This window comes from Canis lupus, chromosome 1 (genome assembly GCF_003254725.2).
Source record: "Canis lupus dingo isolate Sandy chromosome 1, ASM325472v2, whole genome shotgun sequence".
NCBI classification, from domain to species: Eukaryota; Metazoa; Chordata; class Mammalia; order Carnivora; family Canidae; genus Canis; species Canis lupus.
The window spans coordinates 71,831,783-71,850,306 of NC_064243.1; the positions used below are offsets into that span (position 1 = coordinate 71,831,783).

General features: G+C 44.3%; 1 protein-coding gene across 50 annotated transcripts in view; it reads right to left on the reverse strand.

The window, feature by feature from the left end:
* Nucleotides 1-18,524, reverse strand: part of AOPEP (aminopeptidase O (putative)) — a 332,682-nt gene that overhangs the window by 90,832 nt on the left and 223,326 nt on the right. For all 50 annotated transcript variants that reach the window (XR_007413833.1, XR_007413800.1, XR_007413804.1 and 47 more), the window contains 2 exons: nt 16,765-16,808; nt 7,565-7,625 (listed from right to left, as the gene is read on the reverse strand). Coding sequence is in view for 24 of the 50 variants with exons in the window: in XM_049115915.1 (XP_048971872.1) it covers nt 7,565-7,625; nt 16,765-16,808 (105 nt within the window). In the remaining 26 variants the exon portion in view is untranslated. The remainder of the gene's footprint in view (nt 1-7,564; nt 7,626-16,764; nt 16,809-18,524) is intronic.

The window sequence follows — 18,524 nt, forward strand, 5'->3', positions numbered from 1 at the left end:
CTTTGCAGATCCTGCTCTCCATGCAAAGCAGGCAACAATATGCTTGTTCCTAACAAGCCTGTTCTTCCAAGGGGAAAGATCACTATTCCAAATATTGGTCACATGCATTCACCTGATCACTTAAAAAAAAAGATACACTGGCCCTTCTATTATCAGGGGGCAGATGACTTTGGTTAGAGTGTGGCAGAGGCTGGGGCTGGGGAGGGAGCAGGGAGTGATAGTGAGGCTGGCTGGGAAGGCACTTCCCCCCAGCTCTCCCACCAGGAAGCTGCTTCCATTCCTCTGGCCCTGGGGCAACACCCACTTAATCATGCTTATGACAAAAGCGTGTGGCTCACCCACTACTACCCTCCCACCCCGCCCCAATCACTGAGATCTGATTCTACCCACTCCTGCTCAAACGTGCATACTCAGTTTTCCACCACTAGATGCTGGTTCTGGCTCTTGGCCTGCCTGACATGGCCCTGTCCCTTGTATGTCCTTCGAGATTGGTTTTAAATGGCACTTCAAGCCTTCCTGCTTCCACAGTGAGAAAAGACCTGTTTCTTCCAAATGCTAAAAGTTGAGTTCATTTTTCACAAGTTGCTGCTTTCTGCCTTAGGTCAGTTACTTGTGTATCTATTTCCCTACTTATTAAGCATCTTGAGGGCAAAGCCTGTGTTCTCTCATCTTTGAGTCATCCACAGTCCCTCATAAAGGATAGATGTACCAGTTATGTTCGTGGGAAGAAGGAAGAGACAGGGAGGGAAGGCGCTGGATGAGGAGGTATGATTTCAGATCCTGGAAGCTTCCTCTTGCAAATCTCATCCATCTGGTCTGGGATGCCTGGCAGTTCTGTGGAAGCCTTAGCTCTGACACAGTTACAAAGGAAATCTTCAATTCACGTTTAATCCTTATTATTCATTTGGAGTCTCATCTTAGACTATTGTGAATGAGATTCAAATTCTTTCTGGAAACTAGGTTTTAAAAGAGAGAGAAAAGGAAGGAAGGGCACAGACCTTTCATTGGGGCACTAAAGGAAAACATCTCCTGCTTCATCATGGTACCTTATGCTTTGAAGAGGTCAGTACATTTAGTGTCAGATCAGATACCCCCAATAATACACAATGCCCAGCACAGACCTTCAGTCACTTCGTACTCTCCAGAATAGACCCTTCCTTTCCACATTCTGCCTCTCTCATTCCACAGGACAGAATGTCATTTGGGACCCCCCAAAAAATAGACCCCAAAAATTTTCATCCATAGGGGAATAAAATATAATGAGGTTGACCTGAGTGATTTTTATTGGCCATTTTGAATGGATTCACAAGAAATGTGGAACTAATCAGGGAAGTATTGGGAATAAACATTGTTATGGGCTGAATTTTTCCCCCAAAATTAACATGTTGAGGTCCTAACCCCTAATAACTCAGAATGTGATTGTATTGGTGATAGGGCTTTTAAAAAGGTGATTAAAGTAAAATGAGATCACATTAGTGGGCTCCAATCTAATCTAACTGGGAAGAGAAGAGAAGGACAGAGATGTCTACGCACACAGGGGAGAGACCATGTGAGGACACAGTGAGAAGGTGGCTATCTGCGAGCCCAGCAGAGAGGCCTCAGGAGAAGCCCACCTTGCCCATACCTTGATCTTGGACTTCTAGCCTTCAGAACCGAGATCATAAACGTGTGTTGCAAAATCCCACCTGGTCTGTGGGATTTTGTTGACAAAATATGAGCTAACATGAAGGTACAAATGCCAAAAATAAAAGAAATCAGGCTACAGATGAAAGGACCTTAATAAATTCTTTCCCTGTCTCCTGTGACTTCAGAGCAGTGTATCACTTTGAGGGGTTTGAGGGAAGGGCCAGGCTCTTCGATGAACTGTGGTGATTCACTGACATTATGGGCCCTGCCCCAATTGAAACCAGAGAATCTAGTCAACATATCTCTAAGGCCCCCTGAAAAGGTGTTTAGTCACTTAGAAAATGTGAGCAGAACCACTGGACAAAAATGACAGCAAAATTATTAGGAGTCTAAAAAGCAAACCACATTATAGCAACTGCTACTGCTGATAAAAAAGAACCAAGGATTTCACAGCACATATAATTTGAAAAATATAATTTCCCTGGATTTTGCAAAATAACCAGTCTCAGTTTTCTTGAATGAACACTAAATGCAGAATTCCTATAGACACCACTGAGACTGATTGTCCCCAATGGGCCTTAAAGTTATGTTGATGTGATTACATAAACTGTGCAAAAAGAAACTTACAAGTTATTCTCCTAATAAACAACTGGCTTTCTCGGTGCTAAAAGCATCCCATCTTATCAAATTTCAATTCTGTGGCCTCAGCATTTTCCCTACAAGACTTAAGTTTTCCATCATTTGTTTGCATCACCTTTAGCTGCTTGCAGGTGTTTGCTTGAAAAGGAGTGGCATTTTCCAAGATATCACAATAACCACTGTTCTAACTTCTGGGATGCAGGAGCCAGTCTGGGAGCTTGAACTGCTTCCTGCCTATTTCCGAGACCCTTGATGTGATCAGCTATTACTCATCTTCTCTATCCTCATCAATGCCACTGGTGCCCATGACTTTGCCATTTCACATCTGCTGAGCACTTCCCCCAGAGCAGATGGAGCCACAGAAGGGCCGTGAGGTTCACTGGCGTCAGCATGCTACTTGTTAGTACCTCGGGAAACAGGTTGCCTGGGAGTTGAAATTAAGAGCTGAAGTAAGGCTGATAATTAGTTCATGCCCTTCTGGATGCCCACTGTGAATAAGCACTCCCATCCATGGATTATAATCATTTGTGCTGTCACAGCAGATTGAAGGTCATCTATGGACTGGCCAAGGTCTATCTTTATCCATACATTTGACAAAAATACAGATGATTTCAATTACATTTATTTGGTGAAGGATTTTAAGGCATCATGCACTCAGATTTTAATTCGATAATAGTTTTTTGTATTTTTTTTAATATTTTCTTTATTCATGAGAAATATATAGAGAGAGGCACACAGGCAGAGGGAGAAGCAGGCTGTGGGGAACCCAAAGTAGGACTCGATCCCAGGATGCAGGGATCATGCCCTGAGCCAAAGGCAGGTGCTCAATAAGTGACCCACCCACGCAGCCCTCAACTAACAGTTTTAGAGTGGCACTGTTCACTAAGAATATAAGCAAAGCCTCATTTATCATTTAAAATTTCCTAGTTGCCACACTTAAAAAGTAAGATGCAAGTGCTAAAATTAATTTTAATAATATATTTTATTGGGTGTATATATATATTGGGTTATGATATAGCCAAAATAGTATCATTTTGATATGTAACCAATATTTTAAAACCATTGAAGAGATATTTTATGTTCTTTTTTTGTAGTAAATCTTCTAAATCTGATATATTTTCATTGTCTACCTCAAGTACTAAATTTCAACCAGAAATGCTTGGTCTGTATATAGATTTCATAAAATTTACAGTGAAAAATAGTAGATTCATTCATATATCCAAAGTTGTTCCAAACAAAAATTGAATTATTAGGTCTTAAACTTAGATTCAGTTAGATTAAAAATTCAGCTCTTCAATGCACTAGATATTTTTCAAGGGCTCAGTAATTATGTGTGTCCAGTGGCTGCCATATTGGACAGTGAGACCTGAGCACCTACTATGCGTATCACAGCAGGTTAAGACAAGGATGAGTCAGACAGAGCCCTTATTTCCCCTGGCTGGGAAAGCCTATGTAAGAGACAGATACACAAACAGCAACAACGTAAAGCAGGTTAAATAGACAGGAAAGCTTCCAAGGAGGAAAGGGAATGCACAGAGGAAGGACCATGGCAAAGACACAAACATTTAGAGATTGTTAATTATGGTTGAGCATATGCCTAGGAGGATAGAAATTAAAGTTTAAAAAGACAGCCTGGGACAGTTCTGGTGATAGCTTCAAATAGCAAGCCAAAGAGTTTGTTCTTAATCCACAGTTAATGGGGAATAGGTTTCTAGTGAAGATGAATCTTTTGGAAAGATCCACTTAGTGCTGATGCGGATGGCTTGGTGGCTAAAAAACCAATTAGCTTCTGAACCAGTCCAAGCAAAATATAATGAAAAAAATGAGGGAGGCACTAGGTAAGGAAAGAAAATTTGTAATTTAATAAATATGTACATAAGGATACCAGGACTTGGCAATGTGACCAGGAACTCAAAGAAAAAGAGGAATCAGAGAATTCTATAGCAACTAACATAAAGAAGTGAAGATGAAAGGCTGGATGGGAAAAGTTATTTTCTAATGTATCTGCATACAAATGTTTTAAAAGGAGTCGGAAAAAAAAAGGAGTCGGAATATATGTGCACAAGGGCTGTGGAGGGGGTGGGAGGAGACCTTTGGGCAGACATGAAGTCAATATCTATTTATAGAACAGTCAAATTAGCAGAATGGGCAACTTTCTTAGAAATAATGTATACCATGGTGGGGGGCTGCAAGGAGGGAATCTGAGTAAATTATATTACAGTACTATTTGTTAGAAAGCTAGGCAGCTGTTAAAAATTACTGCTCTTAAATTATATCAAAGGATATGGAAAGCTGCTTAAGATACACTTTTAAATGAGAACTTGCAGCTTGGATAATAAGATTCCAATTTTATTTAAAAAGGATTTATACCTAAGTTCTGTATAGCATGGAAAACGTGTAGAAGGACCCATGCCATGTTATCTCTGCGGAGAAAGAATGAAGGGGCCACGGCTTTTACTTTTTATATTTTGCTCTTGCTTGAAATTGCTATAGAGGGCACATTATTTGAATTTTGAAAAGGGAGACAAAGGAAAGGGTAAACTATGTATTCATATACCCAGAAAAATGACTGAAAGGATTTATATCAAAAAATTATCTGAGTCAAAAAAAATATGAGTCATTTTAATTTTCTTATTACACACTTTTTTGGATTATAAAATAAATATGTAATACCTCTACAATCAGAAAAAAGTCATAAAAGGAAATAATCTATAATACGGATGGTACAGTCAATTTTAAATCTGTTTGCAAAGCCACAGGTTACAGGGCTGGGTGTTCTTTAAAGAGGTTTGGATCCAATTTCTTTTACTTCTTTGGGGCTCATGCTTACTTTTATTGCTGCTGAAGTGATTTCCACATTTTTTTTAATGATTTCCATTCAGTGTGGCCAAAAAGGAAAATCGGGGCCAACCACACGGCGAGCCTTCCTGAGAGGAGACAAAAAGCCTCTGTAACCTGTGGAATGAAAATTTTACCAGGAGAACGTGACTCTTTTGTCATGAATGACTTCAATTGCTGGTGGACAGAAATTTTTAAAGAGAACAAAGAGCATGGAAGCGATTTCAGTGCTCTTGTTGTCAATCCCCGCCAAGCACGCTAGTAACTTTATATTATAATGATGGCAACAAAGAACAAGGTATCCCATTCACCACCAGGCTGCTGCACCCAGAGGGTCCCAGGCCTTCGCAGGGCCTTTCACTGAAGTGGAACGGAGAAGGAACTCTCAAGGAGTGCCCAAAGGACTGTGAGCAAGTAAATCATCATCAACCATGTAAATAATGGCAGAGAATGGGTACGGAGATGAAAAGGTGCCTTCTGATCATTCACCAATGGAAATATGTGTACTAAATCAGGGTGCTTTCTGTCTGACATGGTTGTTTTTACTGAACAGTTAAGCGCCCAAGGAAATACCAGTTGGGTCTTAAAGACAATTTATAGCTAGGCTGGCCTCATTGCACCTGGCTGTGTTTTGACAGCAGGTTTCGTCAGTTTATAGCAGAAATTCTTGTCTACACTATAAGCTGTCACAAATGCAACTAGACCTTGGAAAAAATGTACGGCTCAGAGGCAAATCTCTCCCTCCGCCGCACTCCTCCCCCTTTTAATGAAAAGTAAAAGCCTCCCACTGGTGGCAAAGCCGCCTTCTCTTCAGGGGAAATTAGGGAGCCTCCAGGGACTGAGATGGTCAGCCCCAGCGTTTCAGCCCAAGTGGGGTGCGCCTGCTTCTGGGCACTCGATTAAGGACTCTTTCTTTTCTCTTCCCTCGGGGCTAACTGCTGAATACAGCGGCCTTGTTGTTTGGAGCCAGGAAATTTCGGGATTCTGCTCTCTGAGCTCCCCACTCTTCCCAGCTTTCAGGCCATGGAAAGAATGTCTGGGCGCCTTGCAACCGCCTGGCCTGGGAACACAAGGCCCACAGCTTTGCGAATGCCCTCTGCCCCCATCTGAAACAAGAAGGCAATGCTTGGCTATTTGGGATCAGACAAACCTTAACTTTGTTTCTGAGATTTTTCTACTCCGTGAATGGCTGGCTTTGGAAGTCCCCAGCTTAGAAATCACAGGACCTCATTATAATACATCCAAGATGAGAGCGCTGCCTCCCAGGACCAGGTGCTGCCTTCCCCACCTCTGTTTTGTTTTGTTTTGAGACCTCAGGATTTTATTCTTTTTTGCTCCCAGAAGGATCGGGCCAAACAAATAACTTTTAACAGGTGTCACACGTCCCTGAACAGAAGGCGTCGCATCATTTTTAGGAACAAGTTCATGGCGGCATTTTCCCTCTGTGATAGCACAGACAAAGATGTGAAGAGAGGGCTGAAAAGGTAATGGAGAGCGGTCCCTCCTGTTCCTTAATTTCATGGTTCACAGACATTCGTTGACATTCAGACACTCCCAAGGGGAAGCTCATATAACCAGCCGTGAAACTAGAAACTAGCTAGCTAGGGGGGCTGCTTGCCTGGGCCCCAGCAGAGTTTGTCACAGCCATGGGGGTCCACTCCCAGGCACCAGGGCTCACCACAATGGGTCTGCAGCTGCTTGGGGTGGGTGGGGGGCAGCCCAGACAGGGAGGCTCCAGGCCTGCAGCGTCCTGTGACCAGGCCCACGCAAGATGACCCCTCACCTTCCCAGGGCCAATGCTCTGGCAGGGGTCAGACTCCAGGAAGCACAGGCCCTGGTGGAGGCGGGAGGCTCCCGGCCAGGCAGTGCCCATGGAGCTGGGGCTGGTTGGGAACATGTCTCCCTCGGAGGTGCCCACAGGCTGAGAGAAAGGGAGACACTGGAACAGCCTTCAGCGGGGACACAGACATGAATCTACATGGCTCACGCAGAACGAGAGGAGGAAACCGAGGGGCGGCTGCCCTGGGGAAATAGGGAGCAGTAAGGGCGTGATGGGCAGGGGCAAGCTGCAGGCCAGCCAGCTCACTGCCACATCTGGCTGCCTCCAAAAAGCAGAGCTGGAGGCCACCTGCTCAACCACTGGCGGCTTTGAGGTGTTGCCTGGTGACACTGCTCAAAATACATACCACTCTTGGCAAGGTCTCACGTCATACATGGTTCAAGGTCAACCAGCATGCCTACCTACAGCGCCACAGCCCCTTGAGGCAGAGGCTAGAGGCACGTGCCACGATTGCAGGTAGAAAGGGTGGGAGACCATCACTCTCCCGACTTACAGATACTCCAGCTCAATCTGGTGCTTACTTTTATGTCCACACATACAAACAGGTTATTGTCAAAACCGAAACAGCAGTAAGCTTCACTACCCGTCACGGACCCTCGTGAGCTGTAATGTTGAGCGCACCTGTGGTATTCCAGAACTCTCAAGCCAGTCTCGGAAGATGTTTTCCACAGACAAGTCAAGCCTTTAAAAGTGAAAAAAAAGTCAAGGATTTAAACGTTACAGAGCACTTATGACATGTACAGCATCTTTCTCTCTAACCTTTCGGGTACCTCCCAGTATCGATCCTTCCATAGAAGTTCCTGTTCTCTGGAGGAAGCAATGCTGTCCCGGGTCAAAGGGCAGAAGGGGCCCCAGTGATGCTCAGTGCAGCTCCCGTCAACAGGAATGTACACGATTAATCCACAAATCAGAGGCACACTACAATCAGTGCTGTTTCTGCCTTAACAGGAACTGTTTGGCTGGGAGCACCAATTTGGGGAGGATGGGGCACGTCCCCAGGAAACATCCGGCACTACAGCTTCTTCCCGAGTTGGCAGCAACGTGAAATTGGAACTCTACCGCACTTAGCGCATCAAAATGACATGTGAACTTTGTCATGACTAGGGGCTGCGACAGCACAAATGCACAACTCATGGTCAGAGCACAGAGCGGCTCAGCTGCGGTAAGCCTGCCTGGTTTCCAGGCATCTGAAGCAGGCCCACAGGCTGCTTTACTTGAAATATTACACTTCCTCCTCGTCTAACCCAAAGTCAACTGAAATTCTTTTGGTTTCATGTCCTGCTGATTTGAACACTCCTTAAATTTGTGAAGTATTCAGTATGTTTAAGGTCAATAGACCTTAGGCTGTGTCTTTCTGGGCTAATGATGTTTAAAGCAATCCCTGCCCACTCCTAGACAACCCCTGCTCGGGTATCTGTATCAGAGACCTTCCCTGAACACTCCCCCAGATCGCGTGTGTGGCATCCAGCACGCTCCCTGTCCTCTGCATCACAGCACCCAGCAGTTTGTGACAGCCACTTTTTTTGATTACTTGCCCTTTAACTGTCCCCTCACTGTATCAAAGCCCTCTGGGATGGGGTTCCATGGTTGTTTTACTCACTCTAATCCAGAAGGGAGAACAGTTCCTGGGATAAAGGACAATTCCCATATTTTTTATTTGAATGAATGAAAACACATTTCAGTGTTGACTCAATAGAAAGTATTCCCCTTTAATTTAAAAATCACCTTTCCCAATAAGAGATTCCCAATGTGTTAGGCTCTGAGCCTATAAAAATTTTATATATTATATACTACATATTATATACTATTATACATATAGTATCCCTGCCCTCCTTCCCTCCCTTCAGGGATAGCAGAGAAGTCGTGGAAAGATACAATGGGGCAGCCCCGGTGGCGCAGTGGTTTAGCGCCGCCTGCAGCCCGGCCCGGGGTGTGATCCTGGAGACCCAGGATCGAGTCCCACATCAGGCTCCTTGCATGGAGCCTGCTTCTCCCTCTGCCTGTGTCTCTGCCTCTCTCTTCGCTCTCTCTGAATGAATAAATAAATAAATCTTTAAAAAAAAAAAAAAAAAGATACAATGCCATTTGTCTGTGCTGTTAAGATGCTGAAGCCAGTGTTCGGTCACCTCCCAGGCAATGCCCCAGGCTGGGCAGTCTTGAGAAAGGGAGGAGGGAGAGGCGGGCCTGGGTGGGGTTGGGGAAAGAGGCTGACTGATATTTTTGTGACCTTTTCTTCCCCGGTGAGAAGCAAGTCACTGGTATGCCTCAGTCTTCCTGGGCCAGGGCAAAAGCAAAGCTTGCAGAAGGGTGCAACTTTTCAAAGAAAACAGGGGCAAGAGGGACTACACAGAGTAAGTGGCTCAGATGCATTTCAAGATGATGCCCACCTGTGGGATGACCAGCAGGGGAAGGGGGGTGGCCAGAAGTAGAGAAGGGGAGAATGATGACCTCCCAAGGATACTCGCACTGGGCTCCTCCAGGTTCCCAGACTCAGTGGAATCTCTGGGCGTCCTTGTATGCAGGTCTACCAGGTGTCACCGTTCCCGAGCCTTGCCCCACCACTTCGTGGTTCGTGTCACAGCATCAATCCAGGTGTGACTGGCCAAGCTCCTATTATAAGGAGGAACATGTGTGCGTGTGCAGCGCGTGGGGCAGGGGTGGGTGGGCAGGCAACCAGAAGAGAGAAGGTGGCTCTCAAATCACCTGAGATCCAGATCACTGTTATTTTTTGAGTTTGGTTGGCCGCACTGAGAGTGCTTGAAGTGCCCTTCACAGGCCCAAGTGATGTGCTGGCAGGGGTGAAGGCAGGGCTGAAGTGGCCTCTTAAAGAACTGTCTGAGGAAACCCAACATTGTTTTACCTTCTAATGAAATGTGCAAGGCTGCGAGGGCAGACAGTGTGTAATTTCCACTAAAGGGAAGATGCTCCGTGGAAGGCCTGCTCTTGTTCAGAACAAATGTAGACCACCCCCATCTTGTCTGGCTCCTAGTGGGGCAGTTCACTTGGTGGTGCTGGGTTCCTGGGGGTCTGGCCCTGGGGTTTCATCAGCTTTGGGGGATCCGCTGGTGCTCTAAATTGTCTGGATTGAGAGGCATGTCGGCCTTCTCTAAGTTCTTCTTTCCCTGAAGCTTCTCCTAAGCCGCCCATCCATCTGCTTCCTTTACAGCCAGAGATGGTCACTCAGTCACTCGGGTATCGAGCCCTGGGGTCAAGTGCTGCCATCGCCTTCCTTACAGCGAATGCAGGAGAGCCAAAGCAAGAGCTGACTCTGACCTGTGCTTTGTTGTGCTGTGGCATTCTAGAGAAACGGGCATCCTTAACCTTTGCACAACTTGGGAGGAAGATGGAGGTTTAGGAATGATTTAGATAAGAGTGGTAGTGAGGATGGAGGGGTGGTTGCACCGGGTCCACATGGAGTGGGGTTCAATGTCCGGAAGAAGAGAGGTCTGGGAGTGACATCATGGCCCCTTTTGAGTGATTTTACAAAAGATGGCCAACAGCTGCTGTGCATCACTATGGAGGAGTGAGGAGAGGCCAGGGACATAAATTTTCTTCAGCAAATTTTAGCTGAAACACATAGTTTTAGAGGTGGCATGGGGAGGGGCTGGGGTTGGGCTCTGGAATATCACTGAGCAAGGACCAAGTCTTCACCAGAGAAAACTGAAAAATGGGCGACACTTCTCCCTGTGGCATTGGTTTGGTGGGTGCTCACAGGGCACGAGGTTCTGTGCAGGGCTGAGATGGGAACCCCCAAAGCATGACTGTCTAATAGCAGCAGTGCCACCACGCTAGTGCAAGAGGCCCTGGCTGCCCCAAGGTCCCAGCTAGAAGCTAGGAGGTGTGTTAGGGGAGCCTTCTTAAAGGAAGCAAAGATTGAACTATGTCATGGAGGAAGACTGTGCTGTCCCCAGTGATGGGGCAGGACCAGTAAAATAGATGCAAAGTACATGCATGGCAAAGGGAGCTTTGCCCAAAGCCATGTTCAACTGGGCTGGCACACAGAACGAGGTGAGGGATCCTGTAAGAACCCTGAAGTTCTGCCGCTGAGCCCTGGTTTAACTGAGGAGGCTCTGAGCATGTCTGTAGAGCGGCATCAACAAAAGGGACTTGAGGAAGAGTAACTGAGGAAAAGAGGTTGGAGGCAGGGAGACCAAAGTGGAGGCTGTGAACAATTTGTGCCACAGTCTATGACCTTAACAGCTGCCTGGCCAACTGTGTGGTTATTCCACTGAAAAGTAGTAAGGCAAATTTTGCTTTGCAATTATTTTGTTTTTGCACACACAGGTGCTATTATAGAGTGGCACTAAAAACAAGCAAACAAAAACCCCTGTGCCCACTACCAAGCAAAGGCATAAAAGTAGTAGCTCCTGCTTGTTGAATACCTACTGTGTAGGCACCGGAGAAAAAATCTCATGTAAGCTTCATGATATTTGCACAAGACCAGTATTATTATCCCCATGTCAGAGATGAGCAAATGCAGGTTCTGGAAAGTCAGGGACTTATCCAAGGCCACAGAGATCCAAGTCTGGGTTGCCTGGCTGCAAAGCCCCCACTTTTATTTCTTCGCTGAACTTAAGCATCACGATGCATTGGTCATGATTTTTTGGTGCCGGCAGGCCTGTGGACAAGAAGGCCCATGTTGGCTCCAAATAGCACTGTCTTCTCCTTCTTGTTCACGTCTCTCCTACTAGAGGCAGCCTGGCCCCTGCTGTGGTTTCCCTATTTGTCTGCCCTTGGATTACAGTTCTAAAGAGATGGGGAGACCCTTGGGAGGGGCAAAAGTGTGAGGGCAAGAGAGTTCATGGTTCAGCTGCATCCAGGAGCAAGAGGCACTCTCCCGTGAATGAAAAGAACATGTGTTTTCAGATCACTTTCCTTAGGAAAGGTTCAAAGCATCTTATAACCATTATCACTTCATTCCTCATAATATCCTTGTGAAGTGGGTGTCAATTGTTGTGTGGCTCCTAGCAGATGGAGAAACTGCAGCACAAGAAGACTGGCCAAAGTCAGGCCAGACAAAGGGCTAAAGAAAAGACCCAGGTTTCTAGACTCCCAGTAACAGTGCAGGCTGAATCACATTGATGCCTGTTTAGGGATTGCTAACAGGGAATGAGATTTTAAACTATGAGAGGATGATGAAAGCAATAACTCCAGCTGCTAAAAAAAATTTTTAAGGTACTATAGGTGGCCTTACTTCCCAAGGAAATTATGAGAAATGTGTGATAATGCTGATTTTTTTTAAGTAGGCTCCACACCCAATATGGGGCTCGAACTCACAACCCCAAGATCAAGAGTCGCATGCTCTACCAACTGAGCCAGTGAGGTGTCCCAATAATGCTTAATTTGCAAGGAAGAAATGAACTGCATATTTGGAGGGAAAAAGTAACAATTCTGTATTTTTTGCTGTTTCAATCATAATTATTGAGATGACAATACAGGGGAATTTTTTAGGTCTGGGCTTGGATAGGTAGGCATGGTAAAGCAAAAGTTGACTTTTTCAAATCAAGACACTGAGAGTGTAAGCCAATGGTGAATGTTTCCCCTCTGAGATCATGTGGCTTAAATAATCACAACAACAAGCAGAAGCATTTCCACTTTGCTGGGACCCAGGACTTACAGGAAATTACTCTTCTGCATGTCTGATCACTATGGAAATTGATTTTATACAGATAGCTAAAAGTACACAGACCCACGACTGCATGCCCCCATATTTGTACTAGTGAGAGTTACCTCCGCCTCATTACCCAAGCCTCCTGGGTATCTGAAACAGCAGGTTGTTTTACCCTCTGGCTAGAGAGTTCCCTCTCTGCACTCCTACATCCTGTAAGGCAACTTTGAGGCTCAGACGTCTGTCTCCAGTTCCTCTGAGCTATAAATGTGGTCACACATAGTTAACACAGCAGGGGAGAGAATATGTTGGACACTGGGGCATAATGCTGATGAGAGAAATAAGCTGTGTTTAAAGCTGAGAAAGTTGAAAGGCAGTGGCTCTTTTCTTCGTGATGTTAACATGCATAGAAATAGGCTCAGGCTTGTATGAAAATGGTATTGCACTTGTTATATTGCTTGTTCAGTTGATTTCTGAGGGCAGAGGGACGAGGATGGCGGGACTAACAGCTGTATCTGCCACTTGTGCCTATCAACTTGCTGCCAGTCAGAAGAGAGGTCTTCATCACTCTCGGCTCCTACCACAGCCCTTGAGATTCTAATGATCATGTCATCTCTGCACCTCTGAAGGAAAGCACAATTTTCACAACCTTCTAAAGCCCCCCTCACAACTTTCACATGAACTAAACCACAGATGGAATGGACTTTGGAAGTGCAGGTACTGGGTGAATGCAAGCATTGGGTCCCTCAGTGCTCAGGGTCTGAAATGGAAAAGCACTCATTTTGCAATGCAACCAATATTCTTCAGATTTGTAGATTTTCATAATTTAGGTTTTTAAGTTCCCTCTCTACATGTGGATACAAATAGTGTGCACCTTAGAACTGTGCATATGGTTACTTGTTACCTAATCAAAAGGAGTCGTTTGTGCTTGGGCAGATAATGAAGATGGCTGAGGTCACATCTATAAGTGAGCATTCACCAGCTCCATGGGGGAGGGAAGGCAGTGAATGAAACCAAACACATGAACATGCACAGGCAGACATAATAACACATGAGCAAAGAAAGAGCACAGTTGGTTAAGTGTCTGACTCTAGGTTTTGGCTCAGGTCATGATCTCAAGGTCGTGAGGTTGGGCCTCACGTCAGGCTCCAAGCTCAGCGTGGAGTCTGCTTAAGATTTTCTCTCCCTCTCTCCTCTGGTCTCTCCCTCTCTCTCAAATAAATAAATGAATCTTAAAAAAAAAAAAAAAAGAGCCACTGTTGATATGGTTACAGTATCAGGTGGGCAGGGCACTCACTCTTATATGAGGACTCGCTGGTGCCCAGGATCTGCTTGGATTTCCTTCTAAGCATTTTTAGCTTTTTCTTCCCTTGGTCTCAGAAAACATCAACATTTGCACAGAAACCTCACATTGAAGATGTCTAAAACACAACTCCTCCCTTCCTCCTTCAAATGCTCTCCCTTCCGCTCTCTCCACCCCCCACTAATTCCTGAGACAAACTCCCCTGCCTGCTCTGCTTCCAGTGCTACTTCAGAGTGTCACTGAGTGGCCAAGAATGAGAGATCAGGTTCCACCTCTAGATCTCCTGAGTGAACAGCTGTCTTGAGGGGCGCCTGGGTGGCTCAGTCGGCTAAGCAACTGCCTTCACCTCAGGTCGTGATCCCAGAGCTGCAGGATCGAGTCCCGAGTCTCTGTGCCCCTGCCCCACTCATTCTCTCTCTCTCTGTGACTTCTAGTCCACCCATCTCACATATACCTTCCACAGCATCCCCTGGAGCATCTTCCCAATCTGCTGATGGCACTTTCCTATTTAGAACTTTTAATGGCACTTCTTTACCTGAAGGCTCAAAGCTAGGACACTTGGGCCTTTCCCGGTGTGCCAAGGACTCTGAAACTCCCAAAAGCACTTCCCACACTGTGTCATAATCTGTTTTCATGCTTATCTCTATGTCGATTAGGAGCATCCTGTAGGCGGGGGATGGAACCTATTCCTTTCTGTCCTCTAGTCTCCAGCCTAAAGCCTGGTACAGGAGGTGCTCAATGGGTAAGTTAAATTAATCAGAGCAGGAGAACCATGCAAAAACAGTGTGACATAGAGGATACTGGCCCCTGAACACTAACTGGCTGGTATCTGAAGAATCTTGCCCTGCTCAAAATGGCTCACATGCCTGACAGATGTGCCCAAGGATCAGCTTGCATCAGGCCACAGATTGGAGGCTCCAGGGGTAGGTGTGGGACCTTTGGAGACCCAGATAAAATTGGTACAATATGCTGCATAGATAAAAGGCCAAACGGTCTGTTTTAATACCTGAATTAGATTCTGAGATTAGTTAGCAGGAAAGAAGATGCTTGAATTTCAAAAAGTATTCTGATATACTTGCTGAAATAGGTTCATTGCAGGAAGGAAATCACCTTAACTTTTAAGGGAAATTTTAAAAGGCAGCTTAAACCTGCTGGCCTAAATATGACCCTGACTGAGTAAGGTGTCCTCTCGGGGTGGGGTGTGAAGATTGGTGGTCAGTGACCACTCTTAAACAGAGATGTTTCTGCTCTGCCACCATTGCAACAAAAATCTCTTTATGGGCTCAACAGCATGTTCCTTGATACATATTCAAAATGATAAGATCCAGGTCCCCTGGAGCGAGAGGGCTTGGGGCCACACCCATGAACTTCATAACCTTATTAGGAAGAGGATGAAAAGAAAGAAGCCATCCCAAACTAAAAATGCACTTTGTTGCTTCTGTGAAATTTGCTGTATTTGTGCCCTAAGAAATTCTTCCAAAAGAATGTATAGTAACAGACTTTGGTAATAGGAATACATCATTTCTAGTAATTGTCTTTTCTTTTTTTTCTTGCACTAGTTTCTAAGGAAACTGCTCCATTTTATCAGGAAACTCAAAAAGTTATTCCAGGGCAGGTACAGAAGAAAAGGTGAAAAAAAACGTATCTTGCAGGTAAACTGCTGTCCCGACCTTAGGAACAATGGCCACATTTGATGCGATTCTTGCAAGAAGAAAATCCATGTGTGTAAAAAGAAAGGATGGTAAATCTGAAACATTTCAGACTTTCCAAAACAAGCCACACTTCCTTCAAAGCAGCCTTTCGAAAAGCTAATTATCTTAGCCAATTACTAAGGCTCCATGCAATCTCCCTAGGTAAGACTTCCTTCGGCATCAAAAAGCATGAACAGAGAGAGGTAGAGATAAAGAAATTTATCAAATAATATGGGTATGCTCATTCTGTATGATGCACTGGCTTGCTTTATGTGTGTGTGTTCACATTGAATTTAAAAAAACAAGCAGCTGACAATAACGCTTCTCTTGAAGCAAGAATTGGGAGTAGAAGGTGGAAGATGGGGAGATTAAACAAAAGGTCAAAGATCAAATACCAGTCTAAACTCTGATGTAGGTCCCTTCTCTCCTGAACATGCCTCAATGCTTTTACTGATAAAGTAGGGACAGACATGCAATGCACCTAACAGTGCTGGCTGAAGGACCAACTGAGGGCCTGCATGTGGAAGTGCTGGCCTACAATAAGCACTATGATGACGACAGTGGTGGTGGAGTACTGTAATAAGGATTATGTGATTTACTGTATGTAGATCCTTATATACAGGGCCTGAGGCCTAGAAGATAACTATTCCTATACCTGTAACAATCATCGATTGTACACCTATCACAGAGGTTATCTCCTGTATTACCCCCAAGGGTGAAAACCTGAAATTTGGATGAAGTAACTTGCTCCAAATCTCAGAGCTAGGAAGGAGCCACACTAGGGTGAGAACTTAGGAGAGCCTGACTTCAAATCCCATGTTCTTATTACTGCACTAGACTTTTAACTTCAATTAAATAGCATTTCCTTATATTAAGGCATGTTAACTAGAGAACCCGAACTTAGAACTTCCCTCTCCCCCACTCTTTTTCACAGCAGCTGAGGCCATGAAGTGTCCTTGGCTTGTCTCTCATATTACTTTCAGGGTTTCTGACCCTAGGCCTTCCCTCCTAACACTGCGTGCTCTGGCTCCCAACATCCATGTGGGCCTAGTTCTAAGTCTGGTTGATTGTCTTGGGACTCCTACTGCCTGGGTTAGGTCCCTACTTCTGTTAAGGGATGAAGATGGAACTTTCTAGACTGTAACAAGCCAAACAATGGCAGGGTCATTTTTAACATTAAAAGTAAAACTGGGCTCTTAATTCCTAAATTGGTCCTCACCTTTTTTCTTCTGGGATGTTCTCCAACAGCATTTGAAGGAAATCCTGGAATAAGAATAAAGCAAATCATTAAAGATGTCCATCAATAAATAACTCTGTCCGGAATCATGCCAGGGCCCGAGTGCTCCCAGCTGCTGACAGATCACCTGCTAGGAAAGCTAGGCCTGTGTTGACTTATTAGACTATATACACTATTTATTAATTTACCAGGGCTTCAAGCCAATCAGTTAAAGAGATTTGTTTTGTAAAAACCGCAAATTGAAAAATGTACTGTTTGTTATTTTTACCTAACTCAAAAGTTTATTTCAAGTTTAACTATTTTCAAAAGGCTGACCATAGATAGAATAAAGCATAATCCCCTCTCTACTTAACCATGTTTCCCTCCTCCTGAGCTTTCCTTAGAGATCCTGTTACACCTCAACACTCTCAACTCTAAGAGGCTAGTAACTAACTTACAACATTCTTGCATTGTTCTATGGAAAGATAAAGACAGGGGTGCCTGGCTGACTCAGTCAGTAGAGCAAGGGACCCTTGATTTCAAGGTTGTGAGTTTGAGGCCCACACTGGGTATAGAGATTACTTAAAACAAAAAAACAAACAAAACAAAACAAAAACTGAAAAAAAAAAAAAAGAGATGAAGACAAAAATCAAGACAATATCCCAGTGGAGGAATAAAGATGTCACAATTGTAATGATTCAAGGGTCCCTGCCTTAGTCTGAAGCTGCTTCTAGTGCCACCATACAATCTTCTTTCATTTCACATTTAGGATCTTTCAATAATAGATTTTTTTTTAACCTAAATGCATAACTTAGACATACCTATTTTTCCCCCTGTACTATGGAAATTATCCAACAAAAGTGGAGAATATAATTAACCTTCATGTACCCATCAACCCACAGTCAATCTGTCCTAACCTCTCACCTGCCTCCTATATTATTAAGATGTGAATCCCAAATGTTATATGATGTCATCAGCCAATGTTTCAGTAAATATCTCTAAAAAATAAGGACTCTTTTAAAAACATAACCACAGTACCATAGGCCTAAGCAAATTCACATATGAATGTTCAAGATTACATTTATATTTAATTTGCACCTTAAGTTTTGTGACCAATCTCTTCAGCCCATTTAATTCTAGAATCTTCATTTGGTCTCAATCAGATTTGTAAGATAAAAAACAGGACGCCCAGTTAAATTGGGGGCATATACTAAAAAATTATTTGTTGTTTATCTGAAATTTGAATGTAAGTAGGAATTGTACATTTTTATTTGCTGAGTGACCCAAGGCCAGTGTTAACCCTAAGTTATCTGAAGGGTTTGATAAGATACATTTTGAATAAATACAGAACATGAAAGAGAGAAGAATATTTAACTTTTTGGACTTGATATTGAACAATAAATAAGATCTATACTTCAAGTTTTTCTTTTAATAAACTAAAAATAATCTTTTAAAGCAGGTCTTTTTTTTTAAAGATTTTATTTATTTATTCATGAGAGACAGTGAGAGAGGCAGAGACACAGGTGGAGGGAGAAGCAGGCTCCAGACAAGGAGCCCAAAGCAGGACTCGATCCCAAGACCCCGGGATCATGCCCTGAGTCAAAGGCAGGCCCTCAACCACTGAGCCACCCAGGTACCCCTAAAACAGGTCCTGTAAAGAGGGGCCTGTGTGTAAGCCCAGGTGACCAATTATGACACTACCACACCAGAATTCCTTCAGAAAGAAACCACACCCTTCTCCTCACCCCCAAGAATCAAGTCTG